This window comes from Copadichromis virginalis, linkage group LG13 (assembly GCF_057382275.1).
Source record: "Copadichromis virginalis isolate Kocher_CV1m ecotype Utaka linkage group LG13, C_Virginalis_male_GT1.1, whole genome shotgun sequence".
Taxonomy (NCBI): domain Eukaryota; kingdom Metazoa; phylum Chordata; class Actinopteri; order Cichliformes; family Cichlidae; genus Copadichromis; species Copadichromis virginalis.
In genome coordinates this window covers 32,086,315-32,109,772 of record NC_140630.1, presented here as the reverse complement: position 1 = coordinate 32,109,772, position 23,458 = coordinate 32,086,315, and the positions used below count along the sequence as shown (strand labels likewise).

Sequence of the window (23,458 nt, the reverse complement as noted above, 5' to 3'; positions counted from 1 at the left end):
GCCTCCATTTTTGAACAAGAGGAAGTGACCTACTGTGCATGTACAATTTTATTTACATTGCAAACACCTCATGTGTCCAAAGACAGCAAAGTCATGTCCAAAATCATATGAAGCTGAACAGACATCAGATCGGAAAGAAATGAAAGGAACTTGTGTGGGTCAGTCTTTTTCTGCAATCACCTGCAGTGAAGTGACAATGAAATTAAAGAATTTGGAGCTTTTTGTCACTGCTGTTTATTGCACTGTATGTTTTAATGCAGTTAGTACTAAACTGAAATTAGACCACACAAATCCACTGTTGGCTTAATAAAATCTTTATAAAGAACAAAGCTAATCTCACAAAGTATCTCAGAGATTTCGTTTTTGACAAATCATTGTAATAAAAGACATGAACAGATCCACAGGAAACAATTTAAAAGTATCCATAACTCATTGAGCACACTGTCAAAGGCTGACGAGGTGCATGCAAGCTACCTGGATTTCATCCTAATCATTTCAAATTTTACTTTTTAAACAAATGGAGACCATAAGTACAAATGCTATAGAGTAAAGCAACATTTCCCAGTGTGACTGACGAGTCTCAGAGTGTCTCAGGTGTCGCCCAGTAACCTACACAGAAGGTTCACTGTGGCTGCAGCACTTATTCAACAGAATAAGTAACAAGGTATTAGTCTTCAGGCGTAAGGTCAAACAGATGTTTATTAAAAAATAAAAATAAAAACTACAAAAAACCCAAAATGGGAAAAAAAAAAAAAAAAAAAAAAAAAAAAAAAAAGCACACAGAGCCTAATGCATTCATAACACAACAAAAACTCATCCTTTGGCTTCTGATCAGTGGGCGATAACTGCTAACGGGATCGCAGTGAGAAGGCAAACCACAGTGCACATATACATCTATAAAAACAAAATGTGTTGTTGAAAGCCCCTTTCTGGCTTGCTTTTACAAATTAAACATGCAGCCATGTGATATGGTACGATTACAGCATATCGTCATCATCTCCTCCTCCGTACATGTCGGCCAGTTTCTTGAAGCGAGGGCCCCATTCATTGAGGCAGTCATAGTTCTGGTCTCCACTGCTTGAAGAGTTCAAAGAGGAGAGACTTCCTGCATCAGAACCACCTCCCTCATAGTCAAACACCAGCAGGGAGTCATAAGGGGGTGCTGTTGGGTCGTTGTCTGCAGCCTTCAGATTCTGTTGGAGGAAATTTTACACAACTTACTTCAATTACCTCACATGGAGCACAATAACGTAACAGAATAATAAACGTGACCATTATCAAAGCACAGACATGATGTACTCTTAGCCAAAACATCCATCTTCTGCCACTTGTCTGGGAGCAAGTCAATTAAACAACTCCCTCTTTTTCTTCTCTTAAAATAAATAAAGATTCCCATCACCATGACTGCTCCAGTCATGGCTCCCAAAGTAATACCATCCAGCTTATGTCTAAGATTTTAGAGCAGGTCACCTACCAATCGGAAGGTTGGTACACTGCAGACCAAATATCCTTGAGCAAGATACTAACATGTGTGATAACATTAGACAAAAAGCAATGAAAATGTATGCACTCCCTTCAAATGACATAAGTGCTTCCATGAGGCAGTAAGAGCTGCTTAGGTTCCCATTTTCTGTAATACTGTGGTCAATGTTATCAAATGATGCACTGAATTCACACCTCAGTACCACATTTCATTAAGTTTTAAGGAGCTTTAGAATCTCACTCACATCTTCAATGAAGTTGCCAATCTCCTCGGGGTTGGCAGGCCGTGGCCGGTACTGAGGAGCAGGCATGAAGTTTGGCACCACTTCATTCCTTAACACATCGGGCCGGTTGTCCAGGCCACGGTGGAGAACACTCAGGTCATAGTCCTGAAAGAAGGCGATTTAATGATGCATTATTACATGGAATATTTTTGCTGTACTTCTGCAATCCACTCTCTTCATCCACTTAGCCCATTGTCTACTCAAACTTTTCTATCAGTAAAAAGCCTGGGTCAAATCACTGAAATGGAACAAATTTGATCAGCCTTTTTAAACATTTCATCTCAAAAAGAAAATCTCAGGTTTTCTGTTCCTGAGACTTGTGTGTGTGCAGCTTTGATTAATGTGTAATCAGAATGAGTGTCCATTTACCTGATCATCCTCGCCACCTCCTTCTTCATCGTAGTAATAGACGTTGTCTCTGACACCATCATCCAGCAGGAGTGGCTCCTTTTTCTCCCTTTTCCTCTGTTTTGTAAACAGCAGCACTAGCAGCAACAGCGCTGAACACAGAGCACAACGTTTAGCACACAGTAACCAACCAAATCCTACTTAGCTGGGAAAGGAAAGAGATGCACCGTCCTGAGACTACAGATGTGTGACTCACCGAGCAGCAGGATGGCTCCAAGTATTCCAAGGATAAGGGGCAGGTTGCTGGCAGCTGCACCATAGCGTCCTGGACCTGAGCATGCAGTGAAGTCTGTGCCCCTGCAGTCACACACTTTAGCTGTGATGATGCTGTCCTGCCCCAAGCCATGTTTGTCTGCCACTGTCAGTATAACACTGTACTCTCCACTGGGCAGCTCAGCGGCTAAATTCAAGATGATGCCCGTTTCTGAAATAAGACAGCAGATATTTTACTTAATAATTCTGTGTTGATGGATTTGCTTTGTCTCACTTTCACCTAGCTTTACCACCTCTTCAAAGCCACGTTGCACCAATTACTCTAATCTCAATGTTCAGTGGTGAACACTGAATCATGTCCGACCTAAACAATCCTGACATTTGCAAATCACATGTTAGCAGGAAAAATACATATTTTGGTTTCTGAACCAAAATATTTAAAAGTCTGGCCATCTTATCAGTTTATACTTGTCACATGTTAGCAGTGTACATACTGGTGTCGTTCATCCTAGCGGTCCAGTTGGTCTTTGACATGCCCTGTAAAGACACCAAGTAGGGAGGTCCAAATTCTGGTCCGTCTTTATCTGTTACTGACAGCAGCTGAGGAGCTGGATCCTTGTTGCACACCTGAGGAAACAAAGTCACAGTGAAGCTTTTCTTCATGCTGATGACCATCCTGTAGTTGGAAATCTTACAAACACACCCATCCTGCACCACAATTAGACAAGTTCAACACAAAACGATTCTTGAGCTATTGGAAATAAGACACACCTTGATTTCACGCTCTTCAATAAATGGAGCATTGTCATTGACATCTTCCAGCTGAATGATCAGAGTACCAGTTCCTGTAGCTGGGACTGCATCTGGTAACAGAACAAACATCAGGAGAACAACATTTATTACAACGATATTTCACTTTATTGAAGAAACCCAAGTTCATAGTAATGCACACAGACTTTCCTCTAGACCTCTGATCCTCATAACTGGCACTTGGCTTTTAAAACAAAGATTTGAGGGCTAAAACTAATGGCTAAGATCAAATTAATTACTGAATTACTAATTATTAAATTTTTCAAATTAAGGGTTGCAATGTTATTAGCTGGGAATGTCCCAGGAAAGGCCGTTTGTGCTGGAATTTGAAAAAAGATTCCATCATTCAGTGATCAGTCTGTGCAACATAGGATTTCTTGTCCTGCAACTTTATCGGGACATTATACAGGCTAGTCCAACTTATCCAATTTAACAAGTGTTCCTCCATAACTTTTCAGAAATGGGAATTTTATTAAAAGTTATAAATTGTAATAGTCTTAACTGCCACCTACCATTATCATAGGCACCAATGGTTGCAGTGTATCTGTTGTTTGTGACAAAGATACCCTCTCTGTCCATGGACGCTCTCACTTTAATAAGACCTGTGTCCTTGTCCACGTTCAGCCAGCCTGCTGGGTCAGTCAATATTTTGTACCTGTACAAGACAGTCACAGAAAAGATGGTAATACTGTGCAGGCAGGATGATTAGAATTAGCATGTTCCACAATGTGATACAGTGGAACCCCGACTTACGAAATTAATTCGTTCCCGAGGGTCTTTTGAAAGTCGAAAGTCGAAGCACCCATCGCGCGTTTTGACTGAGGCGATGCTGAACAATAGGCTATAGGCTAATTGCTAACCAGAACAACAATACGTCGTTCAAGTGGAACAGCGAAGCGCAAGTATGGAAGCCAAGGGGTTGTCACATGAATCGGAAGGCATTGTGTGTGGGCTCAGCCAATCAGAGCCAGTGGATTTCGTTACTCAGGCATTTTGCCATAACACGGGCAAAAATATTGCCGTTCAGTGCCTTCGTAACTTGAATTTTTCGTGAAACGGGGTATTGGTAAGTCGGGGGTTCCACTGTATTTGATTTTGAACATCCTCCGCTTTCTCCTCAGGCTAAATACACGGTGCAAGAATTAAACACATTAACTGTTACAGGGTTCTCACATCATTTAAAAATACTGGTGGCCACTAGGTACCATCCATCAGCCTCCTAGTAGATGCAGCTATGGTAGGAATTTGAATGTCCTAAGTTGCCTCATTCTTGGGTTATCGGATTCACAAACTTTGGTGTCCACAGCGCCTGTCCAGCAGGGTGGTGACAATACCCAATGAGCTTTTTACAACTAAGGAGTTAAAAAAAGCTTTAAGACCTTAATGATACAAATTAATTAATTAACTGTATTTGGGTCTTTTATAAGCCTAATATTCTATTATGGTATACAGCTATTCAGTGTTTTATCGCTATAGACAGTATTCTGTAATTATATCTGCCACACATGAGGACAGTGAATCAATTTTGACCATCAAACAGAACAAGGAATCTAAAACATTTATCTAAGACATTTATCTATAAGGAAATTTAATATTTGCAGCACTTATGAGGTCAGTGATACATTCTCTTTAGCAGTAGAAAGTCTCTCCCCCACCCCCCGACTTACAAGACTGTCTGCTTGCGTGCAGTGTCTGGGTCTGAAGCAGTGTACTGCACCACGGCTTCATCCACAGCAAGGTCCTCTGGTTTTACCACAAGAAGCTCCTTTGGATCAAATATTGGAGCTTCATTCACATCTCTCACATTCACCACCACTGTGGCGGTAGAAGTGACCACAGAAACACCAGGAACAAAAGGAATCTCATTCTCCACTGAAACCAACAGAGTGTGCTTGCTGGCCCTCTCGAAGTCCAGCTCCTGGTTGGAAGGAAGGGAGGAGAAAGAAAAACACACACACACAGACACACACACTTGTGAGGATACATGAAATCACAAAAATGCTGCCATCAAATGACACAATTATCTTCCAATATTATGAATGAATTCCTGATTTTCTTCCTACCTTTGCAGTAGAAAGGATTCCTTCATGTTTGTTAGTTCCTGTTTTTACAGTGAAAAGTCCATCAGGATCACCACTGACGATCTTGAACTTGGCGTTCCAGGCTGGAGTTTGTGGTTCATCCTCATCTGTTACCATCATCCTAACCACCACAACATCCTTTTTGTTTTCATCAACTGTTGCAGTATACTGTGAGAAAATAAAGGATGAGTCAGAAATCACAGCAGTGAAAACAGATCTAAAGCCTCCTAACTAGGAACGGCGAATAATGGCCTCATTTTGTAGTCTGTGTCATTATATTAGGTTCATTACTTAATGCAAGTCTACAACTGTGGAGTCCATAAATTTAATTCGCTATGCATGTGGTAAAATATTGTTTTTAACTGCATTTGTACATTTCCCATGTGCTGTCAAAGACTGGGTTTTTGCTGTGTCAGAATGTGTGAGTGCAACATTAATAATGCAGTTAGATACAGGATGAATGTTCTGCTTTAACAGTGTGAAAAAGCAGCAGTTAAACAGGAAGTTTCCAGTTACTTCATACTTACTGAGCTCTGAGTGAAGACTGGAGCGTTGTCATTGCTGTCTGTCACTGTGAGGATGACTTTGGTTTGTCCAGTTAACCCTTCTCCTGCCATATCTGCTGCTTGCACTGTCAGAGTGTACTGTGGATATTTCTGGTAAGATACAGACATCAGCTCATCAACAGGAAGGAAGAAACACTGACATCGGTTTACAGACTGTAACACAGCCTTCAGACGGACTAAAGCTCTTCATCTATGAAGGCCGATTCTGCTGAAAAGCTGAAGCTAAACTCATTTAATATTTTGCTTATGACAAACATGATGCTGTTGAGAGCCTTGGTCAAACTGTTAGAATAAAGTATTTCTTGACCATTTGGCACGAGGCTGTTTGTTGTTGCTCTGTGAAGTCAGTTTCAAAGAGGTTTATGATGCTGCACCAGAAACAGCTCTGATCTCCTGTAGTCTGGACAAACTATTTATACTTGGCGAATAGTTTGTCAGACTAGTCTGTGTCTTCCATGCAGAGGTATGACACAAACCAGAAATGTAGACAGAAACTAACTATACTTTAGAGGCTGTGTCTAGTTTTACTGTCAAAAAAAAAAAACCCACCATGTTTTTTTGCAGCACCCTCTTTGTGACTGATTTCTAGCAGTGACAGGCAGACTACTGATCCTGATTCATTACAAAATGTTTTTTCAGCCCTTAGGTGTAAGAGGACACTTGTGTTTTAAATGCGTTTAACAGGTTTTACCTCTCTGTCCAGTCCTCTACCAGCGATTCTGATGCTTCCAGTAATTGGGTTGATTTCAAACATGTTGTCAGTGGGCAGCGGTGGGTCCTGGTTCAGAATACGATAGCGGAGCTCTGAGTTGTCAGTATTTGGCTCATCGTTGTCTTTGGCCTCAACCTTAACCACCTCAGTCCCTGGAGTGGAGGAAATAAAAAAAGTTCCTGAAGGTCTTCACACTGCTTCATTTACAAGATTTACTAAATAAAATTGACTTAATGCAAACGTCTGCTAATTTCCTTCCAACCCAAATCCTTCTCTGGTGCTTTAGGTGTCATTCTGATTTTCTTTAAATCTCTGGGTATCTTGAAATTCATTAAATATAGTGGATAAGTATTAGAAACACGAACAAAAGCAAAGAAAACTACCCAAGTCCAGAGGCAATAAGGTTTCTATACATACCGATGGCCGTGGCCTCAGCAACATTTGCTTTGTACTCCACCGTAAAATAAGGTTTGTTGTCGTTCTGGTCGATCACAATGACTATAATCTCCATGGGTTCCTCAGCTTGTCCTGCTCCGTCAACCACAGCATGTGCTTCAAACTACACAGACAGAAGATTTTAAGTTTAGATTCGCCCACACACACACTTTTCCAGTGGGGATCAAAATGCAATAATCAGGTACGAAGTGAGGATGATTACCGTGTAACTGGCTGTTTGCTCTCTGTCGAGTGGTTGTGTTACATACAGAATGCCCGTCTCTCTGTCCATTGTGAAACGATTAACAGGAGGCAGATCAGCTCCAGGACCAGTGATGCTGTAAAAGAGCTTCTTTAATTTATCGTCACTAGAGCGGATCTGGAAAAACAAACAAAAACAAATGAAAAACACAACAGGACTAATTAAGATCACTCTCACCATCTAAAGTAACTGTTAAATAGTAAAGAGGCTGTGCATTAGACTCAAATTCAAGAGATTTCTGGTTATTTTGATATATAGAGCAGAAGGACTCCTTGTGATCTCAAATCAAAAAGATTGTTAGATTCTCTAAGCATTTTGGGCACACTATAATTACTCATTGTAAATAATCTGAGTTATTAGCGTAGTGTTATCGTCAACCAATTTACTCCAGTTTTAGTTAATTTTGTGTGTCACTGTTGCAAAGTTCAAAACACTCCATACCGCAGGATTAAGACCCTATAGTATTAGAAAGAAATCACAACAATCAGCTGATCTCCATGAGTAAACACTTGTCACCGTGAGAAAGCAAACTCCCTTTTAACTAGAGAAATGTCCAACAGAACCAGGTTCAAGGACAGGGAGCCATCTGCCACAAATTGTTGGGGAGTGAAAGTTAGGAGTAGTGAGAGATGGGACAAATTTTAGCATTTATAAACTGAAATTTAAAAAATAAAAACAATTATACCTAAGAGACAAATACATCTTTCACTTGGCAATTAAGTATCAACTTTTCTGACTGCCAACAACATATAGATCTTTACTTGTGCCTTTACACTTCACTTGCGTTACTCTAAAGTTAACTGATAGTCATACTAAGAATTACTTATGACATCCAAGAAAGAAAATAAAAAAAAAAGAAAATAAAAAAAAATAAAATAAAAAAAGACATGCGGACTGCAGAGGAAACAACAGCGAGATCCTATGCAGAAATAAACATTTAAAATGCAGTTTATTGTCAAATTAACCACAAGGTCATTAAGTTCACCTTACCTGAGCTACTTTCAGGGGATAGGTTCCTCTCTTATTCTCAGTAACACTGAGCGGAGGAATAACCCAGGCCCTTTTCCTCCTCCTCAGCCCTCCACCAGACTTGGGAAATTGCAGAACGGGCACTTGTGGCTCAGCGGCATTCTGGAAGAACATACAGACAGCTTTTTTAGCAAGAGCTTGGATAGAACACCACTCAGAACTTAATTAAACTATGAGGAGGAGCACAGACGTTCTCAGAATGAGTTTTAAATTATTTTCAGACTATGACGGGTCTGTGTCTGTCCAGAGTTAACATCAGTTTCAACATCTTAGCCATGAAGGCCAATGAGGCATTATCGTGTCCTACCAAGCAGGACATGTTGATACTCAAGTTTGTGAATCTGATAAATTATATGTAGCCTCACGAGTTAAGTTGCCATCTGTTGTATCTACTAAAAGTGTCGGAAACAGGCATTTTGCATGTATCGATTCCAAATGTACTTTTCATTCATGCCCCATTAAACGGTGTCTCTAAACCCACCTCTGTGTTGTTAATAGAGTCCACTTCAGTACTGTGATGCTGAATGTTGAAGTTTGTGTGGGCTCCATGGTGGTGCTTTCCACGGTGATGCTCAGGGTGAACGACACTGACTGGAACTGTTATTTTGTGACCATGAGAGTCCCAGGAGTGGATGAAGAAGTTCCGGTGTCCTTTATGAAGAACAACCTCTCTGTTTACCTGGAAGGTAAATAAATAAATAAATAAATATATAAAAAACAAAACCTTTAACAGAAATACAACATACATTCGTTAGACTAAGTCCTCACAAATCTTACTTCAATATCTTCTTTTCTAAACTAACCCCAACTTTGCTGTCAGGTCTGTCAACTCTACTTACCGTTAATGTACCATCTGCCTTTACAGTAAAGCGACTGTCATCAGTGCTGAAAAGAATTACTGTGCGCTCTGTGCAGTCAGTGAAGCCCACTGGGAAAGGATAGGAAAGAGTTAATCATTATGAATGTGGTACATATAGTGAAAAATCTGGCAAGTTTTTTGTATTCAAAGAAAAGCGACAGACACCTCTTCCTTAACAAAAGCAGCATAAGTGACTGCAAGATGACTAAATGGTTTTTAGCTCTGACAGTAGCAACACTCAGTCAGGTTAACATTATTTACTTTTAACAAAGATGTCAAAACCACACACACACACACACACACACACGTTTTATTTGAAGTAAGTACACATTCTCATACAACCATCAACCTCACTTTGACGGTTTAAATTGGTAAAAATATTAATAAAATTTGGCGTTTACCTCAGGTTGTCATTTCAAAAAGCAGCAAAATTGCCAGTGCAGAACAGATTTTTTCTGGTTTCCAGTAAAGACAACATAACTACACAACACCTCACTTCCCACACCCTTCAGGGGACCATGCTTATGAAAATTACATATTGACAACGTAATGTTAATCAATTCTTCATTCCTTTCATTTACTTTAACACTTAACATAAATTGTTACATTTCTGCGATTGGTAATTCATTTTTAGGATACAAGAAAGAAGAGGGGGGATAAACAGCCTTGACTTGAACTAAAACAATTCATAGAATTGTCTAAACCTACGTATTCTTAGACAACAGCCTATTAATATAAAACTATCAAGACATGCAGTCAAACTAAAGCAGTATTGGAAGAGGAAAAGGTTGTATTAATGCATCTGTAATAACCATAGGCCAAGAAAGCTAAAACAATGTTTATATTTTAGTAGGGTTGGAACCATCAATCATTTCGAACCAGCTATTCTACCCATTATTCACTGCTCCTTATAGAAGTATTGTGGAGTAAGTGTTTGGTTCACTACAGCCTTTTCTCATTACTGCCTACTCAACTTGATTTTTAGGTTGCAGTACTTTTGGCACCTACTCTAGGGCCCTGTTGGCATCTACTCTTAATGACATTTTACTGAATTGTATTGAAAAAGGACAGAAACTGACATATGATGCCCAGATATAGATTTCTGCAATATTTTCCTAAATAAATAAACAAGGTAAAGCTGTACATACATTTACACAGCGTTTTAATCTGATTATCATAAATTGCTTGTGTCTTAAAAACCCCCATCAAAGTGGGTAATTCAGTAGAGACCATTGATAAAGAAACGAATATTCACGCTAAAGCAAACATGCATAACCACAACCCATTTAAAAAACAAAAACAAAAACTGTTTAAGTCTGTTTATAAGAAGCTTTTAAAAACCTTTCAGTTAACTGAAATCAAAGAAAACAGTTCCTTTTTTAGAGTTTCACTTGAATAGCAAAGCCTGTAAAACAGGTTCGGGGATACTGCTCTGACCAGCAGGTAAAAGTAACAGAATCAGAGTGAGAGCAGGCTGAGACATGTTTGGGTTTCAACTAAGAACAATGTGCCCAGCTAATCTGCTGAAGGCCATCTGGGCTGGAGGAGTCCTTTACAACAGCAGAGTTGTTCCATGTAGGGCTGCAACTCAGGTCTAAACCCTCCGACAGTTTCATACAAACAAATCTGTAATGTGAAATGATACTAGACAATAGAAACAAATACCCAAAAATAATTTCATTTAGATTATGACTAAGAGTAACGCACCATCCAGGCAGAAAACATTAACATCCAAATCAAACACGTTTAAAAACACCCATGTACGAGCCTACACTGGGTTGCTCTTACCTTTGCCCAGCCTCATGCCCGGCCTCAGATGTTCCCTGGACACTCTGAAAACCAGCAGCTCTGACTCAAATCCAGGCACACATGTTGGCCTGTTAGCTCTCTCTAGTGCTGACACCTAGGAGAGGAGCAACAGTTTCAGTTAGACGTACAATAAGACTTCAGGCTTATAAGAGTTCGAAACTGAATAACTACATGTTTTAAAAAAAAAAAAAATCAAAAACTTGAAATGTTTTCAGCATTGAAAGGTCAGGATTTTAGGTTTTTCCTTAAACTGAACAACGTGCAGCTTTGAGCTGTTGTTCAGAAAATGCCTTGGCAAAGCATTGCGCTGCTTAATATACACAGTTTAAACACTAAATAAAGAACAAAATAACTGTCACTTTAAATACTAATGAAAATGTGTCTAACGCTCCGTGTAATTATATGAATGAATTGAAATTGTGCCTGTAAGCCAAATGACTTTATTTCATTTTAAAATCCCAAAAACGATATTACTTGGATGATAGTCCTTTTTCTCTTTTACATTAATGAATCTTTTTACAAGTGCTTCTCGATATGTGTAAGCGAAACAGACTGAAGTGAACAAAGCTGAAACCACAACTCTGAACTGGAAATTAACCTGCAGACAACGTCATGAGCGGAATCAGGGCGAGGCTCGCTCACAACCTCGAACTCTTCGAGGCGGAAGGGTATGAAAAGAAAAAGAAAGACGGCCTAAACCTCCGCGTGTGTTCTGCGGTTTCGACACTGTTTTAAAATACTTTTTTTTTTTTTTAAATATTTGTTGCAGATTGCTCTGCGGAGAAAGCTGCTACACACAATAAGGATTTTAGACCCCCACAAGTTCGTTTGGCCCACTAGTCCCAGCAAGTACCATAGCTGATAAAAGCATTTCTTTATTAAAATCGAAGGCTACTTCACGCATAAAGAGGTGCCGAAATTATTCCGCGAAGAAAAGAAAGAAAGACTGCTTGTGAGATACCCGGTGTTGTCCAGTTCAATCAAATAAGTAACAGGATTAACCGACATTTATTTTTTGTGACTCAAAGTAGAAGGGACAGTGAGAGAATTGAGCACCGATGGCAAAATATTAACCAAAAGAGGAAGTCTCACCTGGAAAACGACGATTAAAGCACCAAAAACCGCGAACAATGCGGTCCCCATTTGTCTAAGTCGTATTTTTAGTATTCCTCTCGAGTACACAGCCAAAAACGAAAAGAATCCTAAATATATTCCTCTTTGAACTCGCTTCTTGGCGTCTTCCTGTTGTGCCCTGAAGGTAGTTTCTGTAACTGAGACTCGACTCTGCAAGGCGCTCTTTCAGGTACTTTCAGCACATGACGTCAGCTTACAGGTGCGCAGGTTCCGTGTTCCTAATATGGTCATCCCAGCCCGTCACACCTGAAGTGACAGGAACAAGTAGTTTCTGTTCATAAATAATAAATAGAGACACAGCGGATAGTAGCAGCGGACAGCGTTATTATCAGCAATGATCTGAGTCTGAGTTCAGTCAGCCACATTCGGGAGCTCTCAGTCTCATTTCCTCTTACTGATAATCTGTCTCTCACTCCCCATGTCTTTCTCACACATGCACACACACTGACATTCAGACTTTATCCACAGTTGCTTACTAAGAATCACTAAAAAACACGTGAAGCTGCTGACAGAAAACCATCTTTCATTTGTAAAGCAGTGTATAAACAGTGTTATAAAGTCATTAGTGTGAAACCAGCCTAAAAAAACCACAAATGACTGTCTGAAAACCAGTGGATGTATTCAGCTGAGTGTTGAAAGGAAATCATCGACAGTGTCCCCGAACAGAAGCCAAATACAGAATTTGATGATACAAATTTAAGCATTCAGCTTTATTTGCTTCAGTTTTCACTGTCATCTGAATACACAACATCCCATTTGCTAATAAGCTGTTGTAAGTGTACCCACTGAAGTAATGCTATGTGCTGATAAACATCAGTAATTGATACTGAAGAAAAATGGACTTTTCTCATCCATGCTGTTCTTACCCTCACAGTCTGAAAGCATGTGACTGAGAGAATGCACTACTACTTTATTTTAAATGGAATTTCATTTATTCAAGTCCAATAGTTTAAGTGAACAATGTTTGTAGTAGTCTCCAGCAATAGTTCTCCAGGTTTCTTGAAGGACATTGTAAAGTTCTTCTTTAGATGTTGGCTGCTTTTTCTTCTGTTCTGTGTCAGGACTATCTTTTTGGGGTCTTTCTGTTGTATTCCTGCTTCAGTAATATTGAGATTCGGGCTCTGGGAGGTCAATCCATCATGGATAGTGTTCCACTGTATGTTTTTCTATCTGGGCCTGCTTTTACTGCATTGGCAGTGTATCATTGGCATGCTGAAAAAACAAAGCTGTTGCCAACCAGATGCTTTTTAGATGGTAGATCAAAATCTGATGATACGTTTCAGCTTTAATAAGACACTCACTGTTGTATCTCTTCTCCTGACAGTCCTCACATTTTTAAGGATACACTCCACAACATGCAGAGATATGCCAAGATATTCTAATAGCATTTTAACAGAAAAACTAAAATTTTATACCTGTCACACTGTGTCCTTTGTCATTTTTCTTTTTTACAGAATCAACTAAAGAAACGGGAACAATTATGTGTTTTTGTGATTAACAAAGTGCTCAAAGATTTGGTTTTACCTGTGCTATTTGTCAACTAACACCGATTCACCTGTGTTACTTGCCGTTTTATGCTTGACTGAGTAATATATAAAGAAATGAGGAGTAGATCAAGACTGTTTGCACAGGACTGGATATCAGAGATTGTAGCTTTCCTAAAATGCAGCCACAAAAGGATATAATAGTATTACCAGCTAACATCTGGCAGACAAAAACAAATGCTTGTTGAGTTAAATGGTAATTAGACTGATTCTTATACAGCGTTTTTCTGCTCTCCTGGAGCCCTCAAAGCGCTTTATACAACATGCCACCTTCGACTATTCACACAAGCACTTTCTTCTATGCTTCTAAGCACTTTCCAGCTAACCTTCACACACATTCATACTTGAGGGGGGTTAAGACTACACTGAAATATTTAAGTCCACTGGGTTTCCTTAACCAAAACAATGCCAAGATGTGTGAAAAGTAAAAAAAAATAAACAAGAGCCCTAACCCTAATTACTTTTCCAAGAAAATAGAAACTTGATGGAAGCTAGCAGCTAACATTAGCTTACTCTTTAGCTTTCAGGAAATCACACCGATAAGCACATAAAACTGATATTAATTAACTTCATATTTAATACACGACTTAGCAGATTTTTACTGAATTGAAAACTGAAATAACATCTATGAAACCATCTAATTCATTTAGGTTTTTGACAGACCTTTACCTAACTAAAGTTTGCCAAAATGATAGTTAACTCTGGGAACAGATATTCTTGCTTGAATGTTAGCAGATCCTATAAATATTTGCTAGTTTAGCAAATTTCAGCATACCCTGATTACAAACAGTTTCACAGCACTGTTCAAATGCTGTCATTGTGATGCTGAGGAGCAAATAAAACACCGTTGGCAAATAGTTTACTCACCATGAATGTAGCCAGGCTCAGCCATAGCTAATGTTAGCTGCTGGATTCCTCTTCCCTCCCTCCTTTCTTTCTGAATTCTGTGCTTGGTATGTTTTTGGTACCAAGCACACCATTGCTGATGGATATTTAATTAGAATATTAATACATTAATCAGCAATTCTTCTTTGTAAAATTACAATAGATGATTGGAAATGTGTTATTAGAATTTACATGCAAGGTCTAACTGAATATGCTCTGACTTCCGAAAACATTTTATAGAAGCAAAATTATGAAAATCAACCAGTGCATGAAGCTACTGTTAAAATGACAAGTTAAGCTGAAGATGGTTATTTCAAATACCCTTTATATCATATGTTGTGTAGTCTAATCCTCACAGTTTAAGAGTGAACAGGCATGGAAGATGGGGGATTTTTGAAAAGCAGTTAAGTGATGTTATCTTTTGCGCCTTTCTTTCATCCCTGGAACACAGAGATGTGGGGGTGGGAAGAATGGTCAGTTTACAGTGACCACCACTTAGCCAATAAAAGATCAGTGTGTGACAGAGAGGGAGGGAGAAAGAGGAAGCAAAGAGAATGTGAGGGCAGAGAAGGAAGAAGGCAGTGAAAAGTGTCATGTTGCATTATCAGTTTCTTGAGATGGAAGAGTGAGTGATCCTTTTAAGTCACTGTGTAATGTGTAATCATTCCTTTAATGTAGAAGTTGATTCTCTTTTAGATTACATTTTTTTTTAACTACCACGACTTTGAAACCACCTTCATAAATACACTTTATTTATTTATACATTAGATACTGGAAGATTAAACTGGAAGAATTTAAGATTTAATGTTCACAATAAATGTCTGTTCAATGCAGGATTATGACACTATAATGTTCTCTAATGATGGCTGTAGAGTTGCACTTTCAGGTATCCATGTTTGGTAAGACTGGAATATCTCAAGGACCATTAGATAGAATTCCATGAAATGTTAAACAGGCATCCTTGGACTTTAGAGCAGGAACTAATGAGATGCTCAAATCTTTCTTCAAGCACTTGGCTGACTTTAAATGGATGCGACAAACATGTCACATTATGCTACGTGAGAGTTGGGGTGGACTGACAAAAACATTCTGGTTTAATTAGATGTTTAATATTAATAACTCTGTATCCTTAATCATGCTATATTTTAACCCAAACACAGAACTAGCCAAACTGATGCAGTAACTGCTGTCTTAAATAAATTGTGCATAACATTACATAAATCAACTGGACATTTTTTGAAAAAAAAAGAAAAACTCATAAATGCATATAAATATGCATTTTTGCAAGGTAAAAATACTCTTCTACTTTACTGGAAGAGAGATACCTAATGTTTAATAGTCAGCATTTAACCGGTTTACTTCTTGTGCAGTTGTAGATGTTACATTGCAATGTTTTTGTGAGGTATTTGTGAATTTTTGCAGTTTTTTTTATTCATCCTTTGATGGTCTGGGAGCAGACACACTCTTTATGGGAATGGGAGTTTTGGGGGGATGTCAGGAGGAGAGAAACTGCAGAGAGGCAACTCTGGTACCTGGATATCTGGATAATCATGTTGTGGGGTGTTTAATATAAAGACAACTCCCATTTCAGTCCAGTAGCAGCTGCAAACCTGCCATGCAACATGAACAGCGTCAGGACGAGTAAGAGAACCCTGGGAGAATTTCGAAATACAAGTTTCTGACATTCACTCTTCTTTTCTGTCAGCTAAGAGACAAAATGTATTTTAACCAGATATCTTATCTTTTGTGGAATTTCTGACAATGAACCATTATTACATTGTCTCACACATACACACACACAGACACACACACTGTGTGCACAATGTGTCCTTGCGTTATCCTTCTGGAATGTACAACAAGCTCACGGGCTCCACAACATGAACTTGAATTTGGTAAACTATATCCAAAAAAAGAAGTACAGATGCATAATACAACTGTGAAAACAGAAAGAGAAATTAGGCAGCGAAGGAACTTTAGAACAGGAAGTGAAAAAAGGGAAATGAAAAATAAAACAATTAGTTTGACACAATCCATTTATATTAGTTACAAGTTGAACTGTCACTTTAGCCATCCTTTGACTTTGCATTTAACACCATCACTCACATAAAAACTTGTAGTTTTATACCCTAGAAGACTATAGTTCCTAGGTTCTCACATTCTCACCAGCTTCAGATGTACTTACATGTACTTGTATATATATATATATATATATATATATATATATATATATATATATATATATGTATATAGTGCTAATAATCAAATAATAGTAATGCTTTCTATGCTGAACTAAAGCACTTATATTTTTTCACTTTTTGTGTGTCATCTTGAAGCTGACCAGTGTTTTGTAGATAATTTTGTCATATAATACAGAATTAGGTGGGATTTGGCAAGTGTGGAACCCTCTGGTCTGGTATAAAACTACAGTGAGGGGCTCAAAACAATTATTTAACACGGTGAGCTTGGTTTCCTTGAGAAGCAGCTTGCTGCTGGCTCCGAGGTTCACTGCTCTTTTGGTATTTGGCTATCTGCATTCTGGAAAAGCAAGCAGGTATTCATGCAACACCTCAAGGAGCTTTATATTTTAAGGTAAAGACTCTACACCAATAGACAGAAAACCTCAACAATCACATAAACGCCTTATGAGCTTTCACTTGGCAACAATGGGAAAGAAAAACGTCCATTGAACAAGAAAAAAATAATATCTGTAATAAAAATACATAAGCACAGAGATGAGTCCAGTGTCAGAGGCTACAGGATGATAATTTCACTTGACACTGGTAATGGTTATTTCACTTGTTGTTGCTATGAGGGGCTGAATTGAATGGGCATTCCATATGATCACCACATTGCTGCTAGTTTCTATCTCTGTTGAAACCTCTTAAGATGAGCCAAAGTTCACCCTGGCAGAGCTGTTAGTCCAGATTCATGGAGTCTTAAGCTAAGGAGCATTCTTTCACTTTTAAGCCTAACTGCCTATTTCTAATGCTTTCTGACACTTGGCTCTGCTGTCAGTTAATCTAGTGTACTATGGTTGCCCTTACACTTCTCATTAAACATAAATATACCATTTAAACATAAACTCGGATCATTTGCCAGAAAAAAACCCTGTGCTCTTTTGTCTGTTCTACTACCTGGCAGACTGTCTCTTTCAGTCAAGGCAACCAAAGGCTGCTGCAAAAGGGAAATCATGTCAATTATTAACAGTTGGGTCAATGTTTATAGGCCAATATCTGCTGACAGCAGTGAGGAAACACAGAAACTGTTGGATTAAAAGAAAACAACAGCAGTGAGACGGTTCAATAGCTAACGAGCCTAACTTTTATAAGCAGCAGTTGACTCATAAACACATAGTACCTCTAATTCAGTTTCAGGAAAATTTACAACAAACAAAATATCTCGAACCTCAAAACACTTTAGAATATATTTTTTCATTAGCATTATTGCTAATATTATATTTATTAATAACAACTAATAATCAAATACAGAGATGTGTATAAACACACAGTGAGTGAAACGAGGGGATTGAAGAAGAAACGCTCAACAGTGCATCATGGGAATCCCCCACCAACCTAGACTTAATGGAGCATAACTAAGGGAGGGCTCGATCTACCTGATGCAGTATCACTATACAGCGAGGAACATAAGTGTCTGAACACCTGAGAAAATCAGTGTTAATATTTGGTACAAAAGCCTTTGTTTGCAATTACAGAGGTGAAACGTGTCCTGTAGTTCTTGACCAGGTTTGCACACTGCAGTGGGGATTTTGGCCCACTCCTCCACACGCCCACATAGCAAGCAGGATCTGGTATCAAGCTGGCACTGCTGTTTGACTTCTGGCATGATAAGACGTATGTCATCCAGATATGGACCAGGCCTGGCATAGATGGCACTGTCTATGTGATAGCATGCCATATCTGGCTCGATTGTGGTTTGATTTATCTGGTCCAGGCCCATAGAAAACAGGTCTGGCCTGGATCTGCCATCAAGCTGGCACTTCTGACTGACCGGTGTCATGGCTGAGTTTATGTCAACCAGATGTGGGACAGGTCTGGCAATGATGGCATTATTTATGTTCCTATTTTCCTATTTTAGTTAGAAGACCCAAATGCCATGTTGCAATACTATACTGCTATGGTAGCCAACGTTTCAAACGTAGGTTTGACAGGTCTGTGAGTGTAAATTTTATCCAAAACCTAGTGAAGGTTTACTCATGCTTCCTGCTGGGTGGCTGTAGCTCAGGAGGTAGAGCAAGTCACCTACTGATCTAAAGGTTAGTGGTTCGATCCCTGGCTCCTCCAATCTGCATGTCAAGACTGTGGATGTGTATAAATGTAGTCAGGAAGCATTCGTTTAAAGATATTGGGTGAATGTGGTATGTTGTATAGAGCACTTTGAGCAAACTGGGAGTGTAGAAAAGTGCTATATACAAACCAGTCCATTCACTATCTGAACAGATTTTTGTCATGTTACTTTTGCACTATATGTTGTCATTACATGGCTTGGTTAAGGTACACATTAGGCTGACATCTGGGGCCAGAGCTGAAACTGTTCTGGGCCAGCGCAGGGCCAGCAGTGTGCCTGCAACTGGCCTTGTGTTGGCCCATGTGTGGGACACCTCTGGCAAACCAGATCTGCGCCATGTGGGCCATGTGTAAGCACATTGTGTGGTCCAGATCTGGGCCATACCAATTTTGCTATGTGGGACAGATCTCCTCTAGATGTGTCAAGTTTCTGAGCTGTTGCTGAGAAACACAGAGTTTCAGCTCCCTGCAGAGATTTGCTATTGGATTTAGGTCTGGAGACTGGCTAGGTCGGTCCAGAACCTTGATATAATTCTTGGTTAACCTGGCTGTGTGCTTCAGGTCATTGTCATGTTGGAAGACCCAGCCACGACTCTTCAATGACTGAGGGAAGGACGTTGTTGCTCAAAATGTCACAATACATGACCCCCTTCATCCTGTCCTTAATACAGTGCAGTCACCCTGTCCCCTTTGCAGAAAAGCACCTCCAAAGCAGGATGTTTCCACCCCCAAACTTCACAGTAGGGATGGTGTTCTTGGGATGCAACTCCTTCTTTTTCCTTCAAACATGGCGAATGAAGTTGAGGCAATTTCTATTTTGGTCTCATCTAACCACATGACTTTATCCCATGCCTCAGTTCGAGGGAGACTGACAGTCGTCTTTAGCCTCTTCTATTTTCTAACAATTGCTCCAGTAGTTGATCTATTTTCACCAAGCTGCTTGGCAATTGCCCTGTAACCCTTCCCAGTCTTATGGAGGTCCACAATTTTGTCTCTGGTGTCTTTTGACAGATCCTTGGTCTTGCCTATGATAGTAGTTGGAGTCTGACTGACTGTGGAGTGGAGAGGTGTCTTTAAAGAGCTCAGACACTGGCTACTAATTTAGATTAATAAGTAGAGTAGAGGTGGACTTTTTAAAAGCATAGTAACAGGTCTTTGAGAGACAGAATTCTTTCTGATTTCCAGGTGTTTAAATAATGTGCAGCAGTGCAATACAAAAAAAATATTTCAAAATCATGCAATGTCCTGAATTGTTTTTAAATGCTGTCTCTCACAGTGGGAATACACCTACAATGTGTTCCATGATTTCTAAGTGGGAGCACTTGCAAAATCGCAGGGCGTTCAAATACTTATGTTCCTCACTGAATGCTTTATTAAAACGGAAAGTTTTAAGCCTAATCTTAAAAGTAGAGAGCAGCTCCAGAGAAGAGGGGCCTGAGAGCTGAAAACTCTGCCTCCCATTCTGCTTTTAAATATCCACATGTAAGCCAATGAGAGTGAGGCGGTCTGCTGGTATTATGAGAGCTTTAAAACAAGATGGGGCCTCATTAGGATCTTAAATAAAATTCTGGATTTAACAGGGAGCCAATAAAGAGAAGCCAAGATACAGAAATATACTCTCTCTCTCTTTTTTATCTTTTCTGCCTGTCCCGTTTGGATCTTTAGCCATCAGAATTGTTGTCTGAAGGCCAAGAAAGATGCCAAGCAGATTTATCATGGCCTTGCCATATTGGTCCATTTGATTGACCTTTATTATAATTATGTATTCATTTTATTTTATTTTCAGTTGTTACAGACGTGACAGACATGACTGGGCGATAGGACAGGGAGAAAGAATGAAAGAAAGAGAGGGAGAGAAAGAAAAATAGAGAGGGGAAGAGATGGTGAGAAAGGGGGGAAGAAAAAAAAGAAAAACAAACAAAACACCTGGATCACCTGCATGGAGATAAAAAAACAGAAGAGAAAACAAACAAAAAAGAGCAACATAATAAATACAACACTATTACAATAAACTAGCTAACAGTAGATAACAGTAGATACTAAATATTACATGTTATTGTGCAGTACGCAAGATTGACAGAGCACAATGTGCTTTGAGGCAGCAGCCACGAAAGGTGTAGTTTGTGTCTGTGAACACCTGTGTGGATCAGCACACTTGTATTCAAAAGGTTTCTCCATGTAACGATCTGCTAGGGAGTGTGGGGAGCCATAGCCCCGTCCCCCAGGGCATGAAGCAGGTATGGAGGACATCCAGGCCCCAGACATTGAGAGGCCCCAGATCCGAGGAGGACCACCAAAGGCGCCACCGTGCCACCCTCCTGGGAAGAGCTGAGGAGAGCCCCAAACGAGAGGTCACCCAGCAGCCACGGAGGAGAGGCCAGAGGGGGTTGCAGTGACGTGGCAGCGGGCTCTGCTACTACTCTCTTTCAAGTCCATGTCAGTACTCTTGCTGCAGCATTTTCAATTAACTGAAGACTTTTCAGGGAGTTTTAAGGACAGTCTGATAATAATAATAACAGTAGTGCAACCTAGAAGTAATAAGTGCATGAACTAGTTTTCTGGATTTAATTTTCTGAATTGCTCAAAACCAAACAAAACCAAACAAACCTAAACAAAATTCTTAACAAACAAGTGACTATGTATGTTAACTAAGTTGTATAGTACGAAAAAAGTTGAACACAGCCAGGGTTGCTTTGCATTACTTGGCTTGACAAAACCCCAAACCCCAGTTGGAGATAATGGGTATCATAACAGTGATTATCTACTTTCTCTTTTAAGCGCCACTTTCTGAAGCTTCAGGCAGTAAACACTCAGTTAAAAATGGTCGTTTTGTTGGTTGTGTAAATCTTCTTCCACACAAAATGATCCCTCTGAGTGCCAGAGACATTATCGCATGGTGAAATGCAATAAAATGCAACACAAGATATTCATGCTACAGAACACTGTTAATGTATTGCACAGAGTGGTTAAAAAAATTAATTAATAAATTCAAGTTAATTATGCTATTGTTGACTGTGCTCTTGTTGCTGCTGCTTGTGTGGGTGCACATTAGAGCTCTCAACCAGGTTATGTATTCAGCATAGGTTACCACAGTGATTTAGATACACTTGTATGACACAGGGAACTTTGACTGCTGCACCATTTCATATGAAGGACATGTCAAATGTTTTTTTTTAGAGAGGCACATTTAATACATATATATTAGAGCAGATGGACCGTGTGTCCATACATAGAACAATGTGTAGGTCTTAGTTCCTTCTGAGTGATTCATCAGCACAATTGGTTTACAGGAAAACCTCCATAGTAGGACAGTACATAACATGGTGGAACTTATCTATATGTCTGCAGCTGACAACAGCATAAAAGCACTTCAGCTGTTCAATAGCACTTGACTTCCTGTTAAAAGCCCATTGTCAGGCCGCTCATAAGCTTTTAGTTCCCATCAGATCATCATGGAAGAGAAGCCCTACTTTCTGATCAGAGCTTCACTTAAACACAGTCACATGACAACAGTGTTTGTGCACTCAGTCGTAAACAACTGCAGGTTTGCTCATTTGCAGCGAAGTGCTGCTGGTGATGAAAAAAACCACAGACCGCAAATTGATCATGATAGTGTAGAGCCACTGAATGAGACTGTATATCAGGTAATTCTTCATATTTGCAGGCAATAATTATTGCAGGCAAAGTTTTTGTACAAAAGATGACAGTTACAGATCATAACACAAGTATTACACCACCGCCCAGTGTAAGGTTTTTGCCTCAGCTGCCCTAAATGGTAATTACCAAAATATTTTTTATGCTTTGGTTAATCCTTAATTAAAATGCTATTTTTAATGCTAAAATATAATAATTGTTGTTATCCATAATGTTCTTTTTAATTTACTGTTTAGAAAAAAGTAGTAACGGACATTTTTATCATTTGTGATATTTTATTAGCCTTCCTAAACAGAAAATTGTGTTTTAGTTGTTGAATATTGTGCTTTATTGAGAAGTTCAGTGTGTCAGATCAAAATGTGATTATGAAAACATGAAGTCAGTTTGTTGTGAAGTAGGCATTCCAAGAACATGACTCAACATGAAGACGGTTTCTTCACTCTGTCAAGAGGCGAGTAGTGCTGTGCGATACTGCAAGATTTGGTATCCTTCCGATACCAAGCAAATATTGGGCCAGTATCGCCAATGCCGATAAAGTGGATGCATCATCAAATTGTGAAATCTGAATGAATTAGTTAGAACAGAGGACAAAAAAAAATAAAACGATTAAGGCTGCAGCACATCTACTTGTAGTTTAAATATAGTAATCATACAATTTCCCTTTCACAGTTTAAGCAAAAGGGTAATTATATCCAGTCAAATCTGAGCCATATTATACCACCTTTATCTACCTGGATCTGAGCATGCTTGCTTGTTTGTTTGCACTGCCAAGTCACGTGACAGTACAACCTCAAAACACAAGCGAGGAGAGGAGGCGCAAACTGCCTGCTCTGTGCTGTGTGACCTGAAAGCAGCAGGAGAAGGCAGAAGTGCCAAGAAAAGAAGTGCCATTTCAAAGATAAGTCACAATTTGTCTACATTAAGTTTGACACCCCTGTACTAATGCGTCTATTAATTGCCTCCAATCTCTACAAAATGCCGAGGGAA

The 23,458-nt window shown here is 39.3% G+C and overlaps 1 protein-coding gene across 1 annotated transcript; it reads right to left on the bottom strand.

Annotated features, from left to right (window-relative positions):
- Window positions 1-298: 298 nt before the first annotated feature.
- On the bottom strand, window positions 299-14,557 carry LOC146695991 (cadherin-1-like). Its single transcript, XM_085478485.1, has 19 exons — window positions 14,496-14,557; window positions 12,043-12,330; window positions 10,930-11,044; window positions 9,122-9,210; window positions 8,764-8,961; window positions 8,244-8,384; window positions 7,215-7,370; window positions 6,974-7,115; window positions 6,536-6,708; window positions 5,806-5,934; window positions 5,261-5,446; window positions 4,865-5,115; window positions 3,710-3,852; window positions 3,159-3,250; window positions 2,882-3,014; window positions 2,371-2,598; window positions 2,136-2,266; window positions 1,728-1,871; window positions 299-1,193 (listed from the first exon to the last, which is right to left on the bottom strand). The coding sequence occupies exons 2-19, from the start codon at window positions 12,091-12,093 to the stop codon at window positions 978-980; spliced, it is 2,718 nt and encodes a 905-aa protein (XP_085334611.1). The 5' UTR covers window positions 12,094-12,330; window positions 14,496-14,557; the 3' UTR covers window positions 299-977.
- Between the last annotated feature and the right edge of the window lie 8,901 nt (window positions 14,558-23,458).